At 41.3% G+C, this 22,064-nt stretch overlaps 1 protein-coding gene across 3 annotated transcripts in view; it reads right to left on the reverse strand.

Moving 5' to 3' along the window:
• The window catches only part of CPA6 (carboxypeptidase A6), a 359,247-nt gene that overhangs the window by 39,078 nt on the left and 298,105 nt on the right, over window positions 1-22,064 (reverse strand). Inside the window, exon 2 of one of the 3 annotated variants that reach the window (XM_074577232.1) lies at window positions 7,268-7,343. The exons of the other annotated variants lie outside the window; for them this stretch is intronic. Coding sequence (XP_074433333.1) covers window positions 7,268-7,343 — 76 coding nt within the window. The remainder of the gene's footprint in view (window positions 1-7,267; window positions 7,344-22,064) is intronic. 3 annotated transcript variants of the gene reach the window in all.

A 22,064-nucleotide genomic window follows, 5' to 3' on the forward strand; every position in this document is an offset into this window, starting at 1 on the left:
TTGGACTCAGGCTTCCTCCCCAGCAAAAGAGGAAGCAGATTCCTCCTATCTCAGAAAGTCCAGGCGTTGTGCATCTTGTGAGAACAATACTCACTACCCAGGCTCTCCTGTTTTATCTTCCATCTTCCTACTAAAGTTTTCCTGGAACAACATTTTCCTTCTGAGCCTGACAAGTGGTTTACAGACACGTATTCTGATATATTGATGAATAACCTCCATTTGTCACCTGATGTTCCCTCTGTATCTGCACTATTCTGCGCCTATCTGACTGAAACACTAACTATGAGTTAGGGTAAAATCTGGACTGATGACTAAAGGATCTGGCTATATAGATATTTTTTGCTGTACATGCGGAGTAAAATGCACACAGACCTGGCCACTGAGCTCGTTCTTTCCCTCTGCAAAGTAGGAATAGCTCCATTTGGGCTGACAGGCCTTCTTACTGCATTTTCAGATGGGCTTTTGTTCTTTTTCAGCATTTGCCTATGGAGCTGTAAACTATCAGATTTATAGCCAAATGATCCTTTTCCCCTATGAGATATTTTTCTGATTCCCTGAACTGCAATGACAGGATCAATTCAGGGATTACAATGGATAAGCAGCTGCTGTAGGGGATAGAAAACAAACAAAGGGGAATGGAGTTGTGGCTTCAAGGCCTGCTAGGCTGGCTCCTCCCAAAGTTAAAGAAGTGCCTGGCTGTGCCCAGGAATTTCTTTTGTAAAAGCTACTGAAGAATGAGTGGTCTAACTCTATTATGCCAGGAATGTTCACAGAGCAGTAGCTTCTTTGCTACCTATACAAACAGTGCCGGTCCCAGTCAGGCGTATGTGATAAAAACTGCTTGTAGACCACCGATGGAGTAGAAGTTATCAGTCAAGGCTCAAATGAAGTAGTGCTTCAAAAATAATGCTTACAAAGGGAAATTCCAGAGCAGACAAACAGAATCCGCTGGGCCTGAGGACCCGAGCAAACCCCAGTTTCTCTGCAAAGCACTCGGGAATGTGACATTTGTTTCTGTCAGTCAGGTCCAACAGAATTACAACCATGAAAGGGCTCATAAATCAGCGACAGGCTCTTCAAGTTGTCTCCTAAACAAGACCAAGCAGGAGAGAATAGCCAGCCATTGGAGAGGTGTATGAGGCAGAGGGACAATGGATGGACAAGAGGAGCCCTGGGGGACAGAGAGTGGGCAGCTCTGTAATATTCAGGTCACTGTGGTACTATCATCCTAAATATTTCTCTTTCATTTATTGATTACTGTAATAATCTGCAAATTATTAGTGTGAACCAGTGAACCTGCAAAAAGGTATTTCTGGTCTTAAACACTGGGTCAGGAACAAAGATTTGTACCATATCTATAAAAAGAGATAGTATTTTATAACAGCAAAGGACTGCAGCAGAACATCTACAATTTAAGATCAGTGCCTGTGATTGCATTAGAGCAGCAGCCAATCCAAATACTGTGACAGCGATCTATAGCTAGAAAAATAAATAACTCCGTGAGTTTGTACTTGAATTGCTAAAGAATTTGCTACATTTTGGTCTATCACAACCATACGAAAAATGTCCCTTATCACTGCAATGCAACGTATTTGTCATCTTACATGGAAGTTGGAGGAAGGAGCTCCACCATCATTTACTCCTGTCATACTCACCGTCACATCCGCGCCAGTGGTCTTTGGCGCAGGGACTGTGCAAAAGGTGTTCAAGTGTGTGCGGTGGTGCTGCTGGTGGGAAACACAGTTACCTGGCTCTTATTTTTCTTCCCCACAGAAACGGAAAGAAACTCGATGTAGGAACATGCTGGAGACAAGAGAGACGTACTGATGGCGTCTCCCAGCTGCTACTACTGTTGTCACTTAGTGAAAACCAGAAACTGGCATCTCCTTCCTTGAAAAAGAGCATGACTGTGTTTCCCACCTGCCTCATTTCTTACGACCTCAGACAAGTATTGCCCTAAGAGACAGTTGCAGACATGGGAATGCACGATGCCCAAGAGCTTTCTGAGAACTTGCTCTGGAGAGATGGTGGCACTGTGGTCCTAGAGGGGGTGCTGGCAGCAGAGGGAGGCAAGACCCATCAGGGCCAGAGCCACCTCCTGCAGCTTCGTGGGCTGGGATGGTGGACGATCGGACTTGGTGCGTTCAGGCTTACGCTTTGCTTTGTTACTGTGGATGAGTTTATTGGTTGAATACATGCAAGTTTAAGCAAATTTACAGAACTCAAAGCACACAAATTTTAACCTGCAGGACTGGCTATTTTTACTGACAGTGCAGGTCTACATGCTATGTTCACCCCATCAGGGAAAAAAAGCAATATTTTGTCACCTACAAGTTAATAGAACCAGCCAATGAAGGAATCAATTTATAATAATGATTAATAACAAAGCACTGTTGGCAATGGAGCTACAGACCAAAACTAATTTGTGGAAATTACTCAGCAAGGGATTATGACTAATGTGATTTGCCTTTGGGCAATTCGTGAACCAAAAGTTAAATGTGTGGAATGAAACATTCATTATCCATTATTCACTCAGTATAAGCAATGGCGTTTGCACTGTCGCAGAGCCTATACACTCAGGCAGGTTTCAGGGGTTTATTACACTAAGCAATACATGGACTTTTTTTTTTTTCTTAAAATAAAGGGGCAAATATCCCTCCTAAGGAGATCCAGATGCTAAGTTTAAAAAGTCTGAAGGGACTACACCTTCTGTAAAAGTGTATGAGTTAACCTTGCAGCCCAGGTATTGGTAGAAGAGCAGTGCTGTTTGAGATAGATAGAAAAGTTTCCGTGTGGCCTAAAGCCCCTGGGTATTCATCCAACTTCTGCGAGTTTTGTCGCTTACGCTGTGGCCGGACTGCCACTGCTGCCCAAGTTAATTACTGGGGGAATCTTCTAAGATATTTCAAATACATCAAGGCATACAGCCCATTCCAAGGTGATTCTTCAAGGATGTCTCAGTGTAGGTTCCTGTAAATGCACATTCAAGAAAGGACTCCTTTTGTGTCTGATCTTCTTCCCAAAAGGGATGGACCTTGCAATCTGCCGACTTCTACAGCATTGGCTTCAGCGTGGCAGAAGGCAAAGCTCCCCCTACTCCCTTCCCCACTGCCCTGGTGTTTCTTCCTGAAAGAAGCAGCTAGACCAGCCTGTAAATGACAAAATCTACGCAGCAAAAATCAGCAGTAAGGACAGTCATTAAGAAACAGGCAGACAGATAAAACAAAATGAGTGAAAGGCTACACTGCCACTCTTTCCAGCGCCCTTTTATTTTCTTCCTGATTGTCTTCCCTTTACCCAAATCGGTGGGCGATAAGAAAGGGTATCTTTGCATTTGCTTTATTCTCTGCCTGACACTGAAATACACTGCTTTATAATAGGACCATGAGGATATTTGTCTCAAACTTCTTTGTGACAAAGGCCTTCAGAAGGATACGCTCATTTGAACTGGACAGAGATGAGTTTTCCTTTTAATTCTCCAGATTATGAAAGACAAGCCAGAGGCAAAGGCTAAATAACCCTGCCTTACAAGTGTAGATTTTAAAGGCAGAAGGATATGGCTGGAATCAGCACGAGTCTATAGTAAAGCTCCATCCACCAGACACAGTTAGGAAGGAGCCTGTGACAGGAGGGATTCTCTTCTCTTTCCCTTGCCAGCATAGACGGTCTGTTGTACGCAAGGAAATCCTGCAACGAGAATACAACCCACTTGTGCAGAATCTACTCTGTGTTTGCACTGTCTTGGGAATTTACTCAAAACATTTAAGTTGTGCATGGATCACACTGGGGGCAAACTGAGCTCCCAAACTTGACTTTTGCACCACAATTTCTGTTTCTTTGGGTTGACTAATGGAGACCAATCCTGGCATCACTAGAGAGCATAACTTTTGGTACCTTTGAAATATACCTCATCTCTAATAAACCAACTTGACAGGGTAGAGAAACGTATGTCTCAATTTAAACCCAAGTGGAGGAATCCTTCTCACTTTAAGAACAAGTGATGTAACTTTTATTTTCACTGGCTTTTCTTGTTCTTCTGACGATGGTGGAGAATACTATCAGCTCATTTCATAACTCAGTCTGAAGTCTTCAAATGGCTTTAAATAAAACATTAACGTTCTTCAATAGGCCAACTACTTGTAGTTAATCCCAAAATAATTTCTCTGAAAAAAAAAGTAAAATTGGTGGTGTTTGATGGTTATTTAGGTACAAAACTGTTGTGTCTTGAAAGGATCCTGGCTCCAGCTTTATTTTTCCCTTGAGGAACAGAACATGTGAGTAATATGACAGGTTGGTATTAATTTACTGCTCAAACCAAAACAGATTCAAAGGAGATGTAAAACCCATTCTTAAACTAATTCTGGTTTTCTGACTCTAAAATGTAAAAATCCAAAGCACAGTACTTGTAATTATAGCAATTTGTACATCTCTGTTGATTCCCCTGTTCACATCTCTGTTGTTTACCAGGCATAGTGTGTTAAGACAGCAACAGGACTATATCTGGGCTTTGTTTGTTGCTTATTTTGCACTACGGGGGTTTTTTTGGTGCCCTATTTTCTCCTGAGCACATTATCAGCATTGTGCTCAAAGACTCAAGTTTAAAAAAATTGAACGTAAGTCCACTGTTGGTTGAGTTTCCAACTCTGAAAGTCTGGGGGCAAGGGAAGGGCATGGGAGACTGACATGGAGACTTAAAAAATTGCCCAACTCTAAATACATGGTTCTTCAGAGGGGCTGATGACTTGCAGCCGCTACTGACTTTTGCTGGTATTGTGAGTACTTGGCACTTCTAAGAAGTGTCATTGTCGATCCACTCATTCATGAGTGAATACCTTGACATTTTTTTGGGGGGAACAATAATGATAATTTAATGTTAAACATATCCATCACTTGTTAGCCCCCCAGGTGTCTGTCTGACCCCATGTAGATGGGCAGTGAAGCAGCTGCAGATGGAAGAGCCCTAAGACCTGAAATGCAGCCAAACCCAGCCTGTTTTCATTAAACTGGGTGTCAGTGCTCTCTCTTTTTTTGAATCTTCCCTTCAACCTCCTCAGCTTACTACCTCATCAGAATCAATCACTTTCTAATTAACTAGTCAGATTCCGATGCAGTTTGCCAAAATTTTATTATCCTGCTCTCAGAGTTATAGCATGCAATTATTTATTCAAGTTCCTACTGCTCCCACTTTGATGGAACTGGGTGAAGGAATCTTTTTCTCTCTGGGAGCCTAAGGGAGCTGTGTAATGAGAAACAGTTGCAGGAAGGTGAGTAACCCTTCTGCTTCGCAGGGTTTGCAATATGAGGAGAAAGGAAAAAACACATGTGCTCCCTCTTTAAGTTCCAGCATCCAGGGGGAAGAAATTAATGCAAAAAGCAGCATCCACATGTATTTCTTGGGTTTATGGTTAGATTTTTTCCCTAATTGGGAGTAAAACAACTATTCATTTTGGGGTATTACGGTAACATTCACAGTTGAGGGTCAGGCCCTTAGTAAGCACCACGGAAACAAATATAAGACAATATTCTTCTGGAGAGTTGGGCATTACAGTACAAATGCTATACAGTATTACAGGACATACAGTACAGTGCTACAACAAATGGCCTTGCAACACTGCCTCTGTTGAACACTGAAATTCCTCATGAAACACGTGCACAGGTTGGATGTCTTGAGAATGGGTTTTACAAAAGATAGCATCTTGAGTGAGGGACTAACTGAACATATCGTTAGGAAATGCAGAGGCGATGAAGAGAGCCTCAGCCTTCCTACTTAAAGCTAGTAAGGAATCAATGTCTGGAATGCCGGAGCATTTGCAGCAGTGAGCCTTCTTCTGACTTGAGGTACCTAAGGTAGCTCTGTCCACTTTCTTAAAAAATGATATCAAGAAATTGTTGTCATAACTAAAAGATGGAATAATTTTCAGGAGGGTATAAGAGCTCTTCTAAGATGTTAATTTTGTTTGATTTGGTATGCAGACTGAGATCTGATTTACTTGTATCACAGATGTTAGCTGGTGGACTAGAAAATTACAGGTACCTTCATTCTTTGTGTCAGTGAGAATACAATCAATTACATGTGGTTTCAACAACGGAGACATACATCACAGACTGCCTAATAGTTTGCTAGAAGTGAAGGTAGTGAGCAGCCCAGAAGTTTTGCACATGCTCCCATCACTTTGGTACCACTGGTGTACTGCGACAACCCAAAACTGTATGTCACGGGACCGCCAGTTACCAATGTGTTCCTTTGTCTATGTCCATACAGCTCGTTTCAGTCAGACACAAATGAGGCCTTGAGTTTGCTGTGCCAATGACTTTAACTTGTGCCTGTGCTGCCTGTAACGCTGCCCATCAAACTCCTTTACTATCATCGGTAGAGGGAGAAGTCAACCGTTGCCTGCTGGGCTCGAGCAGAGTATGAGCTACACAGGGGAACAGGCACAGACTCTTGGGACTTGCGTTCAACTCCTGGAACAAAATCAACATGGTGATTAAGTTGTTACTTCCCTGGTTCTGCTCTGGTTAGGCTGTGTTTTGGAGACTATTAATGAGGCTTGTTCCTCCCCCCATTCTCGAGGGCAGCGCATGTACATTGTGCAGCCCTTTCCATGCTGTCGCAGGGGCCAGAGACCCGGCTTACAGGTAGCCCCCTTCCTCCTCCGAGATAATGGGCCACACTGCTGTGGAAAGCCTGCCTGTGCCTTCGTTAGCTGTGCCGGCAAAGCAGCACCCTGCAGAGGGCTCTTGTGCTGCCCTGCTACAGTGGCACCACCGCTTTTCATTTACATCTGCAGGAGAAGGCCAGGGAAGAAAGTTTTTGGCTTGCTGGTGAGTCTCGTAGATGCTCCCTCAACTGCCTCTAGAAAATTATTCTGCCAGAGAGAGTCTCAAACTGAAGCCACTTCCTTTTTCCTATTCCTGTGTGTGTTCACATCTTGAATTAACTCAGTGTTTTAAATAAAACCATCAGCCAGATAATGAAGCGTGCAACTATGTATGCTAGCAAGAAGTGGAAGAGTGAAAAAAGCAAATTTGCAAGCGTGGCACCTATATTATTTTAAGGCAGTAAGTGTTTCTTGTTAAAATTGTCAGGCATGATGAATCTAATTCCTACGCTATTTTATTGGGAAATTAGGAATTTAATGGGCAAAGGCTGCTTTCCAGAGTATAAAATAGCTTGAAGTAAAGTGCGAAATGAAAGGCATGTTAGTTAACCCGCTAGAGTCTTCAACAAAGATCAGAAAAAGAAGATGAAAATGATCAAACTCACCTTAAGCCTGTTAAATGCAGCCCTCAGGATCTGCGTTTCCCTCTCGCTCTCAGGAACAACTCGTATGACTATATCACTGCCAATAACAGAACATTGAATTGACACTTTAAGGCTCTTTGCAGCAGCACAATGCAACAGTAAATAGGTTCAGATAGCTCCTGCACTTGTGTTCTTTTTCAGCATCTGCAAAATGTTGGGTGAACTGGAGCTCTGCTTCTAAACTTGCTCCCTCGATTATGCACTTCCATAGAAATGATTTGGTCTTTACAGATCAGTGTGTCAGCTTGACCCCCCGTTTCTATGTAAATGCTTTTGTTCATTCCTTTTAATTTAAACCATTCAGGCTGACATCTTCCACACTGAATATCTGCCTCAGATCAAAACAACTATTCTTTTTCCAAAATAAATAATCTGTTTCAGAGGACAAGATTAGGTAAGATACGTTGCTTTTTCATGTTTAAACATTTAATAGGCTTTGAAAATTCCAGTGTTTTCATGCGTTAAAGAGGAGACTTCAGAGGAGAGGTGACTGTCATATCAGAGGCGTGTCTTTTGCTTTATCCATTAAATCTTGCACAAATTCGGTGAATAGCTGTTCATACACGCTCAAGAAGGTTCTAGATAATAGCAGCTCATTTTATGTACTTTCTTTAGCAGATCTCAATGAATGTTAACTTTGCAAACAGGAAACAAGAAACTGAATAGCTGTCCATTCAATGACCACCACCCATGGTGTGAACTATGGGAGGCTGGAGACCATAGAAAATCTAGGGGGTGATCATGTAACTAATACTTACAACATGTAAGTATTGTCAGTAAGTAGCACAGAAGAACTACTGAACTCAGGGGCACAGAGTCTAGTTGGAGGTCAGTGACGAGTGGTGTTCCCCAGGGGTCAGTACTGGGTCCAGTCCTCTTCAATATATTCATCAATGACCTGGACGAGGGGATAGAGTGCACCCTCAGCAAGTTTGCTGATGACACAAAGCTGCGGGTGTGGCTGACACACCGGAAGGCTGTGCTGCCATACAGAGAGACCTGGATAGGTTGGAGATCTGGGCAAAGAGGAACCTTATGAAATTCAGTAAGGGCAAGTGTAGGGTGCTGCACCTGGGGAGGAATAACCCCATGCACCAGTACAGGTTGGGGGCTGACCTGCTGGAGAGCAGCTCAGTGGAATGAGACCTGGGAGTCGTGGTGGACAACAGGATGACCATGAGCCAGCAATGTGCCCTTATGGCCAAAACGGCCAATGGCATCCTGGGGTGCATCAAGAGGAGTGTGGCCAGTAGGTCGAGGGAGGTCATCCTCCCCCTCTACTCTGCCTTGGTGAGGCCGCACCTGGAGTACTGTGTCCAGTTCTGGGCTCCCCGGTTCAAGAAGGACAGGGAACTGCTGGACAGGGTGCAGCAAAGGGCTACCAAGATGCCTACAAAGGGGACTGGAACACCTCTCTTGTGAAGAAAGGCTGAAGGATTTGGGTCTCTTCAGTCTGGAAAAAAGACGGCTGAGGGGGGATCTTATCAACACTTATAAATACTTAAAGGGTGGGTGTCAGGAGGATGGGGCCAGGCTCTTTTCAGTGGTGCCTGGGGACAGGACAAGAGGTAATGGGCACAAACTTGAGCATAGGAAGTTCCACCTAAACATGAGGAGGAACTTCTTTACTTGGAGGGTGGCAGAGCACTGGCACAGGCTGCCCAGAGAGGTGGTGGAGTCTCCGTCTCTGGAGACATTCAAAACCCGCCTGGACGCATTCCTGTGTAACCTGCTCTAGGTGACCCTGCTCTGGCAGGGGCTTGGACTAGACGACCTCCAGAGGTTCCTTCCAACCCTATGATTCTATGATTCTACAAACGCACTGGTTGTTGCGTTCAGTTACTACTGATAAATACTGAATTCTGACAAGGCTTACTCTGCCTCTTTGTGGCAGCCATTTTCCCTTCCCCCATTCTGCTTTAGTCTTTTCTCTCCGGTCAACATCTGCTGCCTTTGGTTAAGCCTCTGATTAAGCTTTTGGTTAAGCCACCTTCTTTCTGTCTGAGCTCTTCAGTTTTGGTTCTCACCCCTGCTGAGCTTTCCCTGTCGACAGGTCCCAAGCCTTAAAACTCCTAAGTATTCCAACAGCTTCATAGTCTTAAAGTTTTTGGTTCAGTTAGACTCCAGGTCATGTCTGCAATAATACTGATGTATCCGGACATGTGGACTTCAGTCCATTCTGCTTGGCTGCTGTTGACCTTACTTGACAAATGGTCTATGCCTAAGAAGGAAGATTTCTGAAAGCACTCTTGTTATAATTTGGCAGCTCTAAAATTTTAGGGGAAATTACTATGCTTCCAAGCCAAGTTTAACCTCCTGTATAGGAACTTAGACAGAAAGGAATAAGCCTCTTAGAGTACTAAAACTGCTGCATCTTTTCAAGGAAAATACATGCTTTAAATTTATCATACATACAACGGTAATATTCTTTCCCATTACTTATTTCTTTCAGAGTATTAAATTGCTATTAAGAAGGAAATGGGTAAAAAGAAGTAATGATTGCCCAGGACATGTGAAGGTGAAGTAACTAATAAAGATTCATTGGACATTTCTGTAAGGATTGGGACAGACAACATATAAAAACCAGATTTTAATGAAGTAAGTATCTAAGCATGTGTTACGCAGCTGTAATGGAATTTTGAAGAAACGGATATCACTTAGGTACGGTCTTGAATTAATACACATCACTCTAAACTGTCTTGGATTAGCTCAGCAACTCTGTCATTTCCAAGGTGATGAAAGACCTGCCTTAAAGAAGAAAATATTGGTGCTGTGACAGATTGATCACTTGACATGTTGTTGGGAAATGCCTCAAGCCGTGGCTGGGTCTGCTGCTGGAGAGCTCATAGCAAGCAGTTCAGCGTACCTGGTTCTGTTAGTATTTTATGAAAAGACAGTTATGCCGTTACGACACGGCAGTTTCATTTTTTGTGCATGCAAGCCGCAGGAATACACTGAATTCCCGAGAACTACCTGTTAACACCACTTCTGTAGGCTAGCCAGCCAGTGGATAATCATTACATGTTCTTCAAAAAAGCACCGATACCAAATCCATCTGTACTCCTGATATCTACCAGTCAAAGGACATAGTCCTAAGGTTTTCTTTCAGCTTTACAGCTTTCCTAGTTTAATTGCACACAAAAGAAATCAAACAATTACCTTAAAACTATGCAATACCCATTGAATTTAGGGTAGAAATCCAACAGCCTACCCAGTACTTAAGAGCCAACAAGAAAATCTACGAGGTCACAGACTACTGTGGCCGATAAATGGCAGCTGTACCCCAAACACTCAGAACCACCCCCTGGGGAGGTCCCCTGCCATCCCTCATGTCTAGCTGTTGAGGAGAAAGAAGCAAGTGATCACGTATACATCTAGGGAAAGTTGTGTTGCCTACAGACTTATGGCAGTGCTCTGCTGATTTATGCAGGCAAGGTTATTTTTCTAACCATAATGTCTTTAAACGTTTTTTTTAAGTCTATTTTCTAAAAGTTTCTAAACAAACAGCAAGATAGGATATGTTTTGTAGAAGGAGAAACTTTACATCAACCAGGACAAATTTCAGTTTACTCCTAGCAAGGAGGCTAATGGAATTTAAAGATAGGACTCAGTGAGATCATTTGAATTTTGTGTAAACACAGTTGAACGCCTTTGCAAAGAGCAATACACAAGCTTTATGAAATGAACTGACCAGATGAGAGTGGTGAGCAAAAGTAGAAGCCAGAGCCCTGGTGTCCCCAGGGACAGCCTTGTGTCTGAGCAAAATGGGTGACCAGCTGTTGGCTAGCACTCACATGCAATGACTTTTTTTTTTCCGTCATTACCTCCTTATATTTTCAAGAACAGCATCAAAAATGACACAGCTGCTTTTGAAACACAGAATATGCTACATGGGCCTGGGAAGTGTGATATTCCCTGCCGCCAACGGGGACTAAAACCAACCGGTTTATTTCCTTGGCTCTTTCATTTACTTTTTTCCATTTACTTCATAGCTTTACTTGTCTATGAACAGAGCAGATGGATTCAATGAAAGCATTCTGCAGCATATATACAACTTCTTTACCGATGGAATTAGTAGTTCTCTCTCATGAAACTTTCTTGCTGAGGTCACGTGGCATGAACTGCATTTATGTAAATTCTTCATTTCCTTTAGGAAAATCCTTCTTATTGTTTTATTTTCCTGACTAATCTGAACCTTAATCAGCTCTCTTCTCTCCCATGGAATTCAATAAAAGTATGTTTACAAAGACTTTACATGTATTTTAAACACAGTTTGAGGAATGATCTGTTACAAATAAATGCCTACAGAAAAAATTGGAAAGAAAATAAATCCCCACTTACAACCCTCCATTCCTAATAGTAGAGGAGGGATTATAGCTCTTGAGAACAAGCTGCCATAGCTGCTGCACTTAAGTGGTTCATTAAAGCTTGGGAACTAGTTACACACTGAAAGACACATCTGAAAAAAGCTACATCATGAAAGCCTCTCATCAACTCCCAATATGCCATGAAATATCATTTGTGATGAAAGATCAATTGCTTCTTTCCCTTTCCCTGCTAAACTCTTCTGCTAATCAAAATGTTAAGAAATATTCAAAAGTCATTTTTTTTTATTTCTCTTCGTTATTGGGATGAAGAGTTTCAACTGGGGACTCAATACTGTTACAAAAATTACTTAAATAAGGTTGAGACTCCTTCCTGAGATCTGATAGAGACATCTGAAAAGGGAACTTTACAAAACTTCCTGAGCCCTTCTGTATGGTTTTCTGTATTACAGCAGATGCTGATCCAAAGCGGAGTGCACCATTTGTATTTTCTAGATAGTGTTATATAGTTTCCGCCTTTTACTTATTAAGGCAGGAAAACTGATGTTATTCCTGGTATAAGGAAAAGCTAGCTTATCTATAATTTTGAATGAAAAAGATTTGCTTGGGTAATGTAGGCAAAAATGCTGAGGAAGCAAAATACGTTATTGCACAATATTTATCAGTGTAGCACAGATGACTTCTCTGAAAAGTGAATTTATATGCAAGTTGCCCGCTGATTCCCAGGCATGGTACATCTGAGTTTGATAGATGTTTTTTAGGTACAAAAAGGGTTTTCTACTTTACCCAAGCAGGAACCTTGAGGAACTAAACCAATGCTATATTACTAGCACTCTTCCTTTAAACAGCTTCATTCCAGAGACAGATGGTCTGGAAAGGTGAATGTCTGCAGAAATTCCAGTTTTAGTTCCAACTAAGGAATAATGCTTTTCCAAGCAAAGCTGGCCTCCAATGACTCGTGAACATCGCATATACAGCCGTCTAGCTCAAACACAGAAAGTGGGAACCAGTTGCTTCAGTGCATGTCTCTGTCTCAGGAAAAAAGAAGTGTGTGTATAGTAATGGATACCATCTTGCTTGACCAAGCATACTCCAGTCGTGTGCAAACAGAAGAGAGAAAGAAGGCAGTTACTCGTGGCATAAAATAAAATAAAAAGTAACAAGACAAATACACACCTAAGAGAAACACACAGGCCAAAGAAAGAAAGTAGACAACAAGGAGATCTGGAGCTAACTGTGCAGGGTTAAGGAATGCAAAAACTTGGGAGGTGCCCATTTTGACCCAAGGAGGAGGCTGCAGTAGTCTGCTTAACTGAAACATTATGTGTACGCATTTGAATTCACTTCCTAATGCACGTGTTAAAACAAGAATTCACTTCCTAAGACACGTTTGCATAAAACAGCTGATGATTGTTTAGCTTGGATGTAATCCTCCCAATGACATATTACACCAAGCACAGCTACTTTTAAAGAAAGGACCATCATCAGTCCAGTAGAGGTTATTGAAAGAAGCTTCTGCTATAACCTCAGCGCCTTCCTTATTCCCACAGCCCATATATTTCTCCAGTGAGTTGCTCTGTGCTTTGTAAGGAAGTGACGAGTAGATGGTGATGCTGTCAGGCCTGGCCAGGATGCTTATCTGTCCGTCTTGGTGCTCCCCTGCCCAAACAGGAAAGCTCCCCCCCGACCCTCCCTCTTCATCCTGAGTGCAGAGACATGTTGGACTTGTGTAGTGTGGCCATACAAGCTGGGATTACTGTCCTGATTAGGTTGTGGCAATCAAGCACAGGGTTGCCCAGCCAGTGCCGCCAGATAGACCCAATTACATCAGTTGCATATATTTTTATCCCTTTTCCCATTCCTGATCCTCCCTTTCACCATGCTTGTACCATGCTTTCTCTGTCCATCTCGTCTCAAAGACACAAGTCAGCCATAATTACTTTTTCCAATTTGTTTCAGCTTTGCTACATCTGTACCCAAATTTGCATTTCTAGGTAATCGCAGCCTCACGCGGTATTACTGATATGGTTATGTAGGTATTGATGGTCACAAAATGTCCCTCATATGCCCCTTCAATTACCTGCGAAATTCAGCCATTTCTACCATAACTCCCTCTTTCCTTCCTGCAAGATCCAGCTGTCCTTCACAGTGTGATCTGAAATTTTTTTCAGCTTCTCACATTGTCACATCCAGCAATTTCTCCTGTCATGTCCCATAGTTTATCCACATCCCGATCAGTTAGCTTAACCTTACGCCAGGGTCTAGTCCGCAACCTGCACTTGTCTGCAGCCCCAGTCCTCCTCCATACTGAAAGTCCACACAGAAGCTCATACGCTTTTCTGAACTTCAAAATTGCTTCGGTTTATTCTAAGCTCCACGTATCTTTTCAGACAACTGCAGCAACGATTTCCAAATGAAGTATCTTGGGACTTTGCACAGCAGATTTGCTCTTGACCTTGGTGAAATCAAAGAAAGAACACCAAGCATGAAAGAGGGTTATGACAGAATTTAGATATCAAGAGCAGAAGGCTGAAGGGACAAATGGTTTGGTGTTAGAGGTCTAAATTAGACTTCTCATGCTCTGACTTCCTTTCAGACCTTAAGCAAACCACCACAGATCATCTACAAGTGAGGTTAAGTGCTGGCTTGACAGAGGATTTCTTATATTGAGCTCCATGTGCTTTATATTGACTTTTCTAGCTGTCACTCAGTTGAAAAAAAAGTGTATTTGGCTATAGATATTTGCTGTGGACTGGTTTGGTTGGTCCCTCTTTGTTCCAGTGGCCTGAGCAAGAGTCTTGGCTCTGCCCTGATGGGTATGCTTGAAGCACAGGCACTTACAAAGGTAATGCCTTCATCAGGATTCTGTAGATGAGTGCACGCTTGCCTGTGTGATGGACAAGCTTAGGTCAGAGCTGTGCTTAGCTGACAATGTAAATATGGCTTAGCTCGCCACCCCTATAAATGGGGATGATAGTATCTTTTCAAGTTCGAGTAGAATCATTTAGGTTGGAAAAGATGCTAAAGATCATGAAGTCCAACCATAAACCTAACACTGCCAACTCCACCACTAAACCATGTCCCTAAATGCCACGTCTAGACGTCTTTTAAATGCCTCCTAGGATGGTGACTCAACCACTGCCCTGGGCAGCCTGTTTCAGTTGTGGGGGGTATTGAGACAATAAATGTATTCATGACTTTCAAGCTTCCAGACGGCTATGGTAATGGGAGCAATGAAGGGACCACAGAAGGAAAACAGTAAATACATATTTTGCAGAAGCTAAAGAACAAAATTCTACAAGACTTTTAAAGTCTTGAAAGACTGTGCATTTACCCCATAGACTTCAATGGTGTCACAAGCACCGTAAGAGATCATTCGTAAGCCTAGAAAGATAGCAAACCTCCAATGGTCCATAGGTCTGACTTGCCACGCGGCTCTCAGTTTCCTCTGCTTGCCTTTGATCTTGATAGAGAGAAGCAGATACACTCAGATATGTACAATGCTGAGAAACGGACCAGGCTTCTTCAAGCCCTGTTTGCTATTACAGACACACACACACATACAGGACAGAAGAGCACTTTATTTGTTCTAATGGCTATATTTTCCTTTAGAGTTATCAAAGACTGTGCTGTATAAAACTAGACAAAGGCATCAGTTGCCCAGCAGGTCTTATAATGCCTTAGAAAGACAGTAAATGCCATTGGCTGTGATTGACTCATGGCAGGGAAATAAAAATTAGCATTTCCGCCTGGTCACCTGAAAACTACATCCCTTCTTAGAAGTTTAAACCTCACTGTTCCTTGACAACTTTGCTTTTATTGAAGCCAAAGTACCATCACACCTTGTAGACATGGCTTTGGATTTTCTAGTAAATCCATTTGAGACTGAAAAAAATCAAGACTAATCTGCACAATGAAGGTAAGCAATGTTAAGCTACAATTTATGTCTTTCAAAAAATGTAATAGTGATGCTTTATTATTTGCTGCTACTCCTTTGCATCCTTTTTTTCAATGTCATACTTTTTTCAATATCCTACAACAGCTTTTTTTCCAAATAATCTAATATTTTCCACATCCTGAGCTTTTTCCATACACAAGTCTCCTGATAACATAGATAATTTGCCAAAGTCTTGTCTGTATGCAAGAGGGTTATTTTTCAAGGTTTGGTGAAAAATTAGTAATGCTAAACTTCTTTCCCTTTATGCTTTTCCACAGACAATGAATTGGTATTTGTAAAATGAGGAACAGCAAAGAGCCCAAACAAGAGATGTCCATGGTCTCTTTCTTTGCAGACAGCTATGAAATTGTGAAAGATGCTCAAAGGTTGGAAATAACCACCATTTTTGGTTGATCAGGAAAGCTACAAACCTGAAAAATATGAAGTACTGTATTTTCAATGAAAGTAGCCTTCTACAGACTTTAAAGAAAATTTTAAAAACTGGTGGTTTTCTGATAAAATTGCTTAAGCTGTCACCACTGCATACTAAACCCTACTATTTTCCCATGAAAAAACATGGTAAAATTGATTTACCATATACTATCTTTAAAAGTGTATAAACGCTTCAAAATTCCCATATACACAGAAGTAAGAAAGATACCTATTTTTTCTGATACTAATAACTAGCTTAACACAGACATACGTAAGGTCTAAACCCTCCCTTTAGAACATTTGAAGTTCATAGAAAATCCTTAATTTATAGAACACAAACTATGTGGACTTCACTTTTTATGAGCTATGGTTTTACTTGACTGGCCACAACTGAAGGGAACCTTTCAATCAAATACCTGCACGTTTCCAACTGTGTGACAACCACTGAATGGGGTATGTAATTTAGCTGCCTTGATGACTTTTTCTCAAGGACCAGACAATACTTCAGTCTTTTGAAAAGCAGAAAGGAAGAAACTGTGACTTTTATTTTCATGACTCATGCTCTTCACTTAAATTTGTATTTATTTTTCTTCTTTTTTTTTTTTAAATTTTAGATAATTTAAACAGAATCTCTATAGGAGGCCCATAAAAAACTTGCCAATTTTGTTACGTAGTTTACTTCAACAGCAAAGAGGAAGGTCTTCTGACCAGCAGATCTTTTCGAGTACTGTGTTCCTCTCATTGTTTGTAATGAATTCAATCCAAAATTATTCCCGTCATTGGAGAAGTAATTTTATAGAGTAACAGAATAATTTTGGTTGATGGGATGTCTGGAGATCATGTCATCATACACCCTTGTAGCTCTTCTCTATACCTGTTCCTGTTTTTCTGCTTTTGAACATGGACCAGAAGTGCTGTGTAAACTTTGTTATGCCTTTGAAAAGCCTCCGCTCCTACAAAATCAGTTTTATGGTCTTAACACACTGGAGCTCACAGTCATCCTACGGCTGAATACTGCATTGCTTTTTTTTTTCCCTCCTTGATCCAAACCAAGGATTTACAGTTATAGGAGAAATTCCTGTGTGTCTGATCTTTAAATCTGAACTACTGAAATTCATCCTAGCTCTTTTAATTCACAGAATCACAGAATGGTAGGGGACCTCTGGAGATCTTCTAGTCCAACTCCCCTGCCAAAGTAGGATCCCCCTGCTTATTTCAGTCATTAAGTCCATTAAATTATTTCTAATACATGTCTAGAACCTTCCTTCAATAAATAATATGAGAAAATAATTTGGGAACATACAAAAACTCTCTGTATTTCTGTGGGTAACAATAACTCAAGGCACAGAGAACGAGGGATAAAAGCATGAAGGAATTCTTATTGCTGAATGGGACAAAGTCTGGAAGTATTTGGTTATTCCTGGTAGGCAATTTCTTGAGCTCAATTGAAGACCTTGATCCTCAAGTTCTCATGAATGTATAAAAGCTTTCGGCGTTAGCAGGAGGAAGTCTGTACTCATTACTGTACTTGGCACAGAAACACAAATAACTGGTAAGTGTGGGAGCTTGTAAGCGTATAAAAAAGAGATCAGAGGAATTGTCTCATACATATTTTAGAAAGTAGATGTCAAGATGGTGAGCTTAGTTTTAATTTAGGACTTATCATTAGTGTTTTCTATGTATTTATTCATTTATGCAAGTTACAGCAAGAAGGATGAAAATATTTATGGAGTAAAGAAAAAATGTTATGGCGTGAAATACTGTTGCATTGAGATGTCTGTAGCATGTTAAATTTCCCCAAACTATTCTGTCATGACTTATTACCTAGTTTGCTACCACAGAGTGATTTTGTATTTTAATTCATGGAAAGCACACCTTTAATGTCACCATACAAATAAAGGACAAACAGGACATGCCTCTCCACGGTTTTGCAGGAGGATAGGATCCACAGATTTCAAAGCTGGGGAATACACCAAATGTACTGGATCCACGGATTTCAAAGCTGGGGAATATACCAAATGTACTGGATCCACAGATTTCAAAGCTGGGGAATACACCAAATGTACTGGATCCACAGATTTCAAAGCTGGGGAATATACCAAATGTACTGAGTGTGGTAAGGAAAATCCTGGGTCTACATCTCTTTTTGCCAGCGTTACTGCAGTAGGCTGGCATAATTCCATTGATTTCAAGGGAGTTACCTCTCCTTGCTAGGGTAAGCAAGAAAAAGCCAGCAGGCTTTTTTTCCATGACAGCACAATCAGTTATTCCTGTGTTTAATATAAGGGTAATAGAGACCTGGGTGCTGAACCGTTCATAAACTCAGCATGCTATTTTGAAGAAGAAATTGTAAATCTGCAAGCATCAAGCCCACGAACGATTATACATCATATTAACTACTAAATCCAACAACAGCAGATGACTGAGAGTCTCATAGGGAGCCCTCTTTTCCCCACAGGGACATGAACAGGGTGACGATGCTGACCTGAGCCGGCAAAACTTTGTGCCCAGGTGGAGTGTCTGTGACAACAAGGATGAGGGGAGTCCCTCAGCAAGGGGACACCTTGCACACCTAGACCAAGGTGAAACGGTATTTGCAAATTCGTTTCCGAACAGTCTGTACAGCACAGTATCTTCCCATCAGCTGAAAATGATATTGCAGGAAAGGTGTGGATTAAATATATATGAAGCAGAGATGTAAGATAGAGTCTATTAAAAATGACGGACAATTGGTCTCCATGATCCCTGGAAGACAGTGTCATTTTTGCTCTCTACCAACTGCCTTGAATAAAGAGACAGATGAGAGAAACGGAGCAGCGTCACGCTTCTGCCAAAGCTACAGCTCCACCTGGGAGTATTTCCCAGTTTAACGCACTACCTGGATGTATCTCAGCTTCAAGCTGAATCCCAAGTGACTGCACTGCACTGCGTCCAGCCATCGTTTCCCTGCAAAGGGACACAAGATGCATGTCGCCGACGGGAGTTTGTGGGTGCACGAGAAGAAGCCTACATCGCTGGGGAACCAATACACACAAATCCCACCAAATGCACTTTTCCTTTAGCACGGTTGGGTTTTGTGCAATAAAATGTTTTGAAAAATTTGGAAGTGGTTTTGGATGGTTACTTACATAATGGGTTTTCTTTAAATCAACTTTCAAAAAATATTTTTTGAAGTAAATATGAAAATAAAAATGTTTAATTACATTTTCAGTGATCATGGAAACCAAACGTGTGAGGCAGGAGAAGTAATTTTCATGAAATTTTTTTCATTTCTAATCAGTCGTGTCACTGAAATCTAGAGCTTTAAAGAATTATACACTGAAAAGTGCAGCTCCAATTCTGCACCACGTGTACTTCAAATTGCAGTGCATTTACCGAACCATCTTTCCTTACTGAAATCATTACAACTACCTGGGGTGGTAAATTAAGTATGCATGTGCCTGCAGTACGAAGTGTTACTTTACTAACTCTACAGACTTTTAACGTTCACATTTTCTTAATTTTCTGATAAAGGTCGGATTTTTTTTAATGTGAGAGTTCAAAAAACCATGTTGGAACTAGATGTAGTACTACAAAGGGAAACCTCATGACTCACAGCACGGTCTCTCTTGAGGACCACTCTTCCATGGTGATGAATTTATAGACAAGGTCTAGAAACCTTCCAGGGTGGGACATTTTTAGCACACAAAGAAGAAAATACTCATCCAGCTGCTCTCCACAGCTTTATGGATGCGTATAGTCTTTTTGCTTATAGAAGCCTTTAACATTTAAGCTAGTTTCAGGCTGTGTAACTTATTGCCTGAGCCTTTTTGTTTGTAAATATGGATTTTATATCCTTTTTATACCTTATCCCATTGGTTTTCATACTACAGGAGTTACGTGATAACCTGCCCAAAGGGAGGAACCTGCTGCTCTGGAGTGTGGCTGTCCTCCCTGCCACACTCCCTGCTCACAGGTCAGCAGCTATTCACTCGACTGCTCGCAGCACTTCTATCAATGCTTTGTCAAAAACATCAATAAGATAGATAACAATAAAGACAGAAAATATATGTTGATATTTCAGTGGAACCAAATCTAGGACCTGCGTGTAAATACACGTGTCACCTTACACATCAGTAAAATTAGTAGTACACCTAATTGCTTGCTTGCAGGATCTGAACATTAGGAGGTATTTGTATATATCAGTGGATTAAAAAAAACTAACAGCTCAAAAGTGTGTTTAATGTGATCATCATAAATCTCTTCTTCATTACTTATTTTATAGGCTGTGAAAATCAGCACAATACCCATGTAGAAATGCCTTTGCTTTGATAACTTCCATTTTCATAGAATCATAGAATGTGTTGGGTTGGAAGGGACCTTTAAAGGCCATCTAGTCCAACCCCCCTGCAGTAAGCAGGGACATCTTTAACCAGATCAGGTTGCCCAGAGCCTCATCAAGCCTGGCCTTGACTGCCTCCAACGATGCGGCCTCCACCACCTCTCTGGGCAACCTTTTCTGGCGTCTCACCACCCTCATTGTAAAGAACTTCCTCCTCATGTCTAATCTAAACCTACCCTGCTCTAGTTTAAAACCGTTGCCCCTTGTCCTATTGCTACATGCCCTTGCAAACAGCCCCTCCCCAGCTTTCTTGTATTTTGAACATACTGTATTTTGTTTGGTTATTTTGTAGGGAAGGGGGAAAGTGGGGGTTTTGTTGGGTTTTTTTTGTTGTTTTGAAAGTAAAGCGGTTTTAAGTATCAATAAGGGTCATTCAGATACATTCATGGAAAGCCTGAGGTCAGCTGTATTTAGGAGTTGGGGTGTGGAAGCCAATTTGCTTTGCTGGACATGGGGCTCCCTTCATAAAGGCTGTGCAAGACTCCCAACGGCTTTACATTTGTCAAGCCCATCAGGACACTACATTTTATCCTTCTCATGCATTTTTATAGCTGCAAATTTAGGTTCCAACCTGGCACAAGGTTTCTCGGGGGCAGACTACCCGTGTAACATTGCAATCAGTGGGACTGACATTTGTGCTGGCCAATGGCTTGTTAAGATGGGCTGCCATACATTTTGTTGCTCGTTCAGCTGGACCCAGCCCGTTTTGTTTTTCAGTGTCAAAACTGAAAGCTTAAAAAAAACAAACCCCAAACAAAACTGATAGGTAATGTAGAGTAAGTGACGGGGAAGAATTAGAGCAGATGGGGTTCCTGGCCAGGCTGCCCAGAAAATAAGAGGTGACCCAAGAGAGCTCTGCTCATGATGTGGTTGCAGCTGCTTCTCAGGGCAGTGCATTTCTTTGGGTGGTATTTAGTATTTTCTTGTGAAAGGGCCCTGTGTAGGCACGTAAGACAGCCTTAAACCCTAATGATGTTGTAATACATACATCACAGTTCTTGCACATACTTAACTATGTGTCTTGATAAAAAAACACTTCAGGATGCTAAATTTAAAAACGTATTTTTGCTAAATTTTAAATATGGTTGCAAGTTTGCAGTGTCACTTAACAGCAGGCAATGAATGGGAAGGAAATGCGTAACGCAGTCACACATAGAAACAAGATAGCTATGAATAATTTTATAGGTCTGAATCTTTGAACTTAGTCTTGACATGCATATACGCCATCTGACTCTCCTTTGATATGGATTTTCTAAAACTTATTCTTTTCTTCTTTTTCCTCATGGCACAAACCAGTCCTGAGCATCTTACACAAAACTGACCTGCTACCCCATCATTGAAAAATGGAACCTATAGTGCTGAAGAAAACCAAAGCACACAAAATGCAGAATATTATTTAAAAAACAAAATCAAACCGAAGGCTTGGGGAGGGAAATAAATATTTTAGTGGCAATGAAATTATTTATTCTCTGAAGACAGTTCCTGTAAGGCAGCTGCACCAGCCATTAAGGCAATTATATTTTGCCATTTTTGTAAGCTGCTTGAGAAATAATTTTTCTCCACTAGATTAATACTATGTCAGTTCTCTACAAAATCACTTCTGACTTAAAGGAATATTGGAGATACATACTGCATAATTATGGAGGTAAAATCTTGGGATTTACTTCTTTATTGTATTAATAG

The sequence above is a fragment of the Larus michahellis genome, chromosome 2 (genome assembly GCF_964199755.1).
Source record: "Larus michahellis chromosome 2, bLarMic1.1, whole genome shotgun sequence".
Lineage (NCBI taxonomy): Eukaryota > Metazoa > Chordata > Aves > Charadriiformes > Laridae > Larus > Larus michahellis.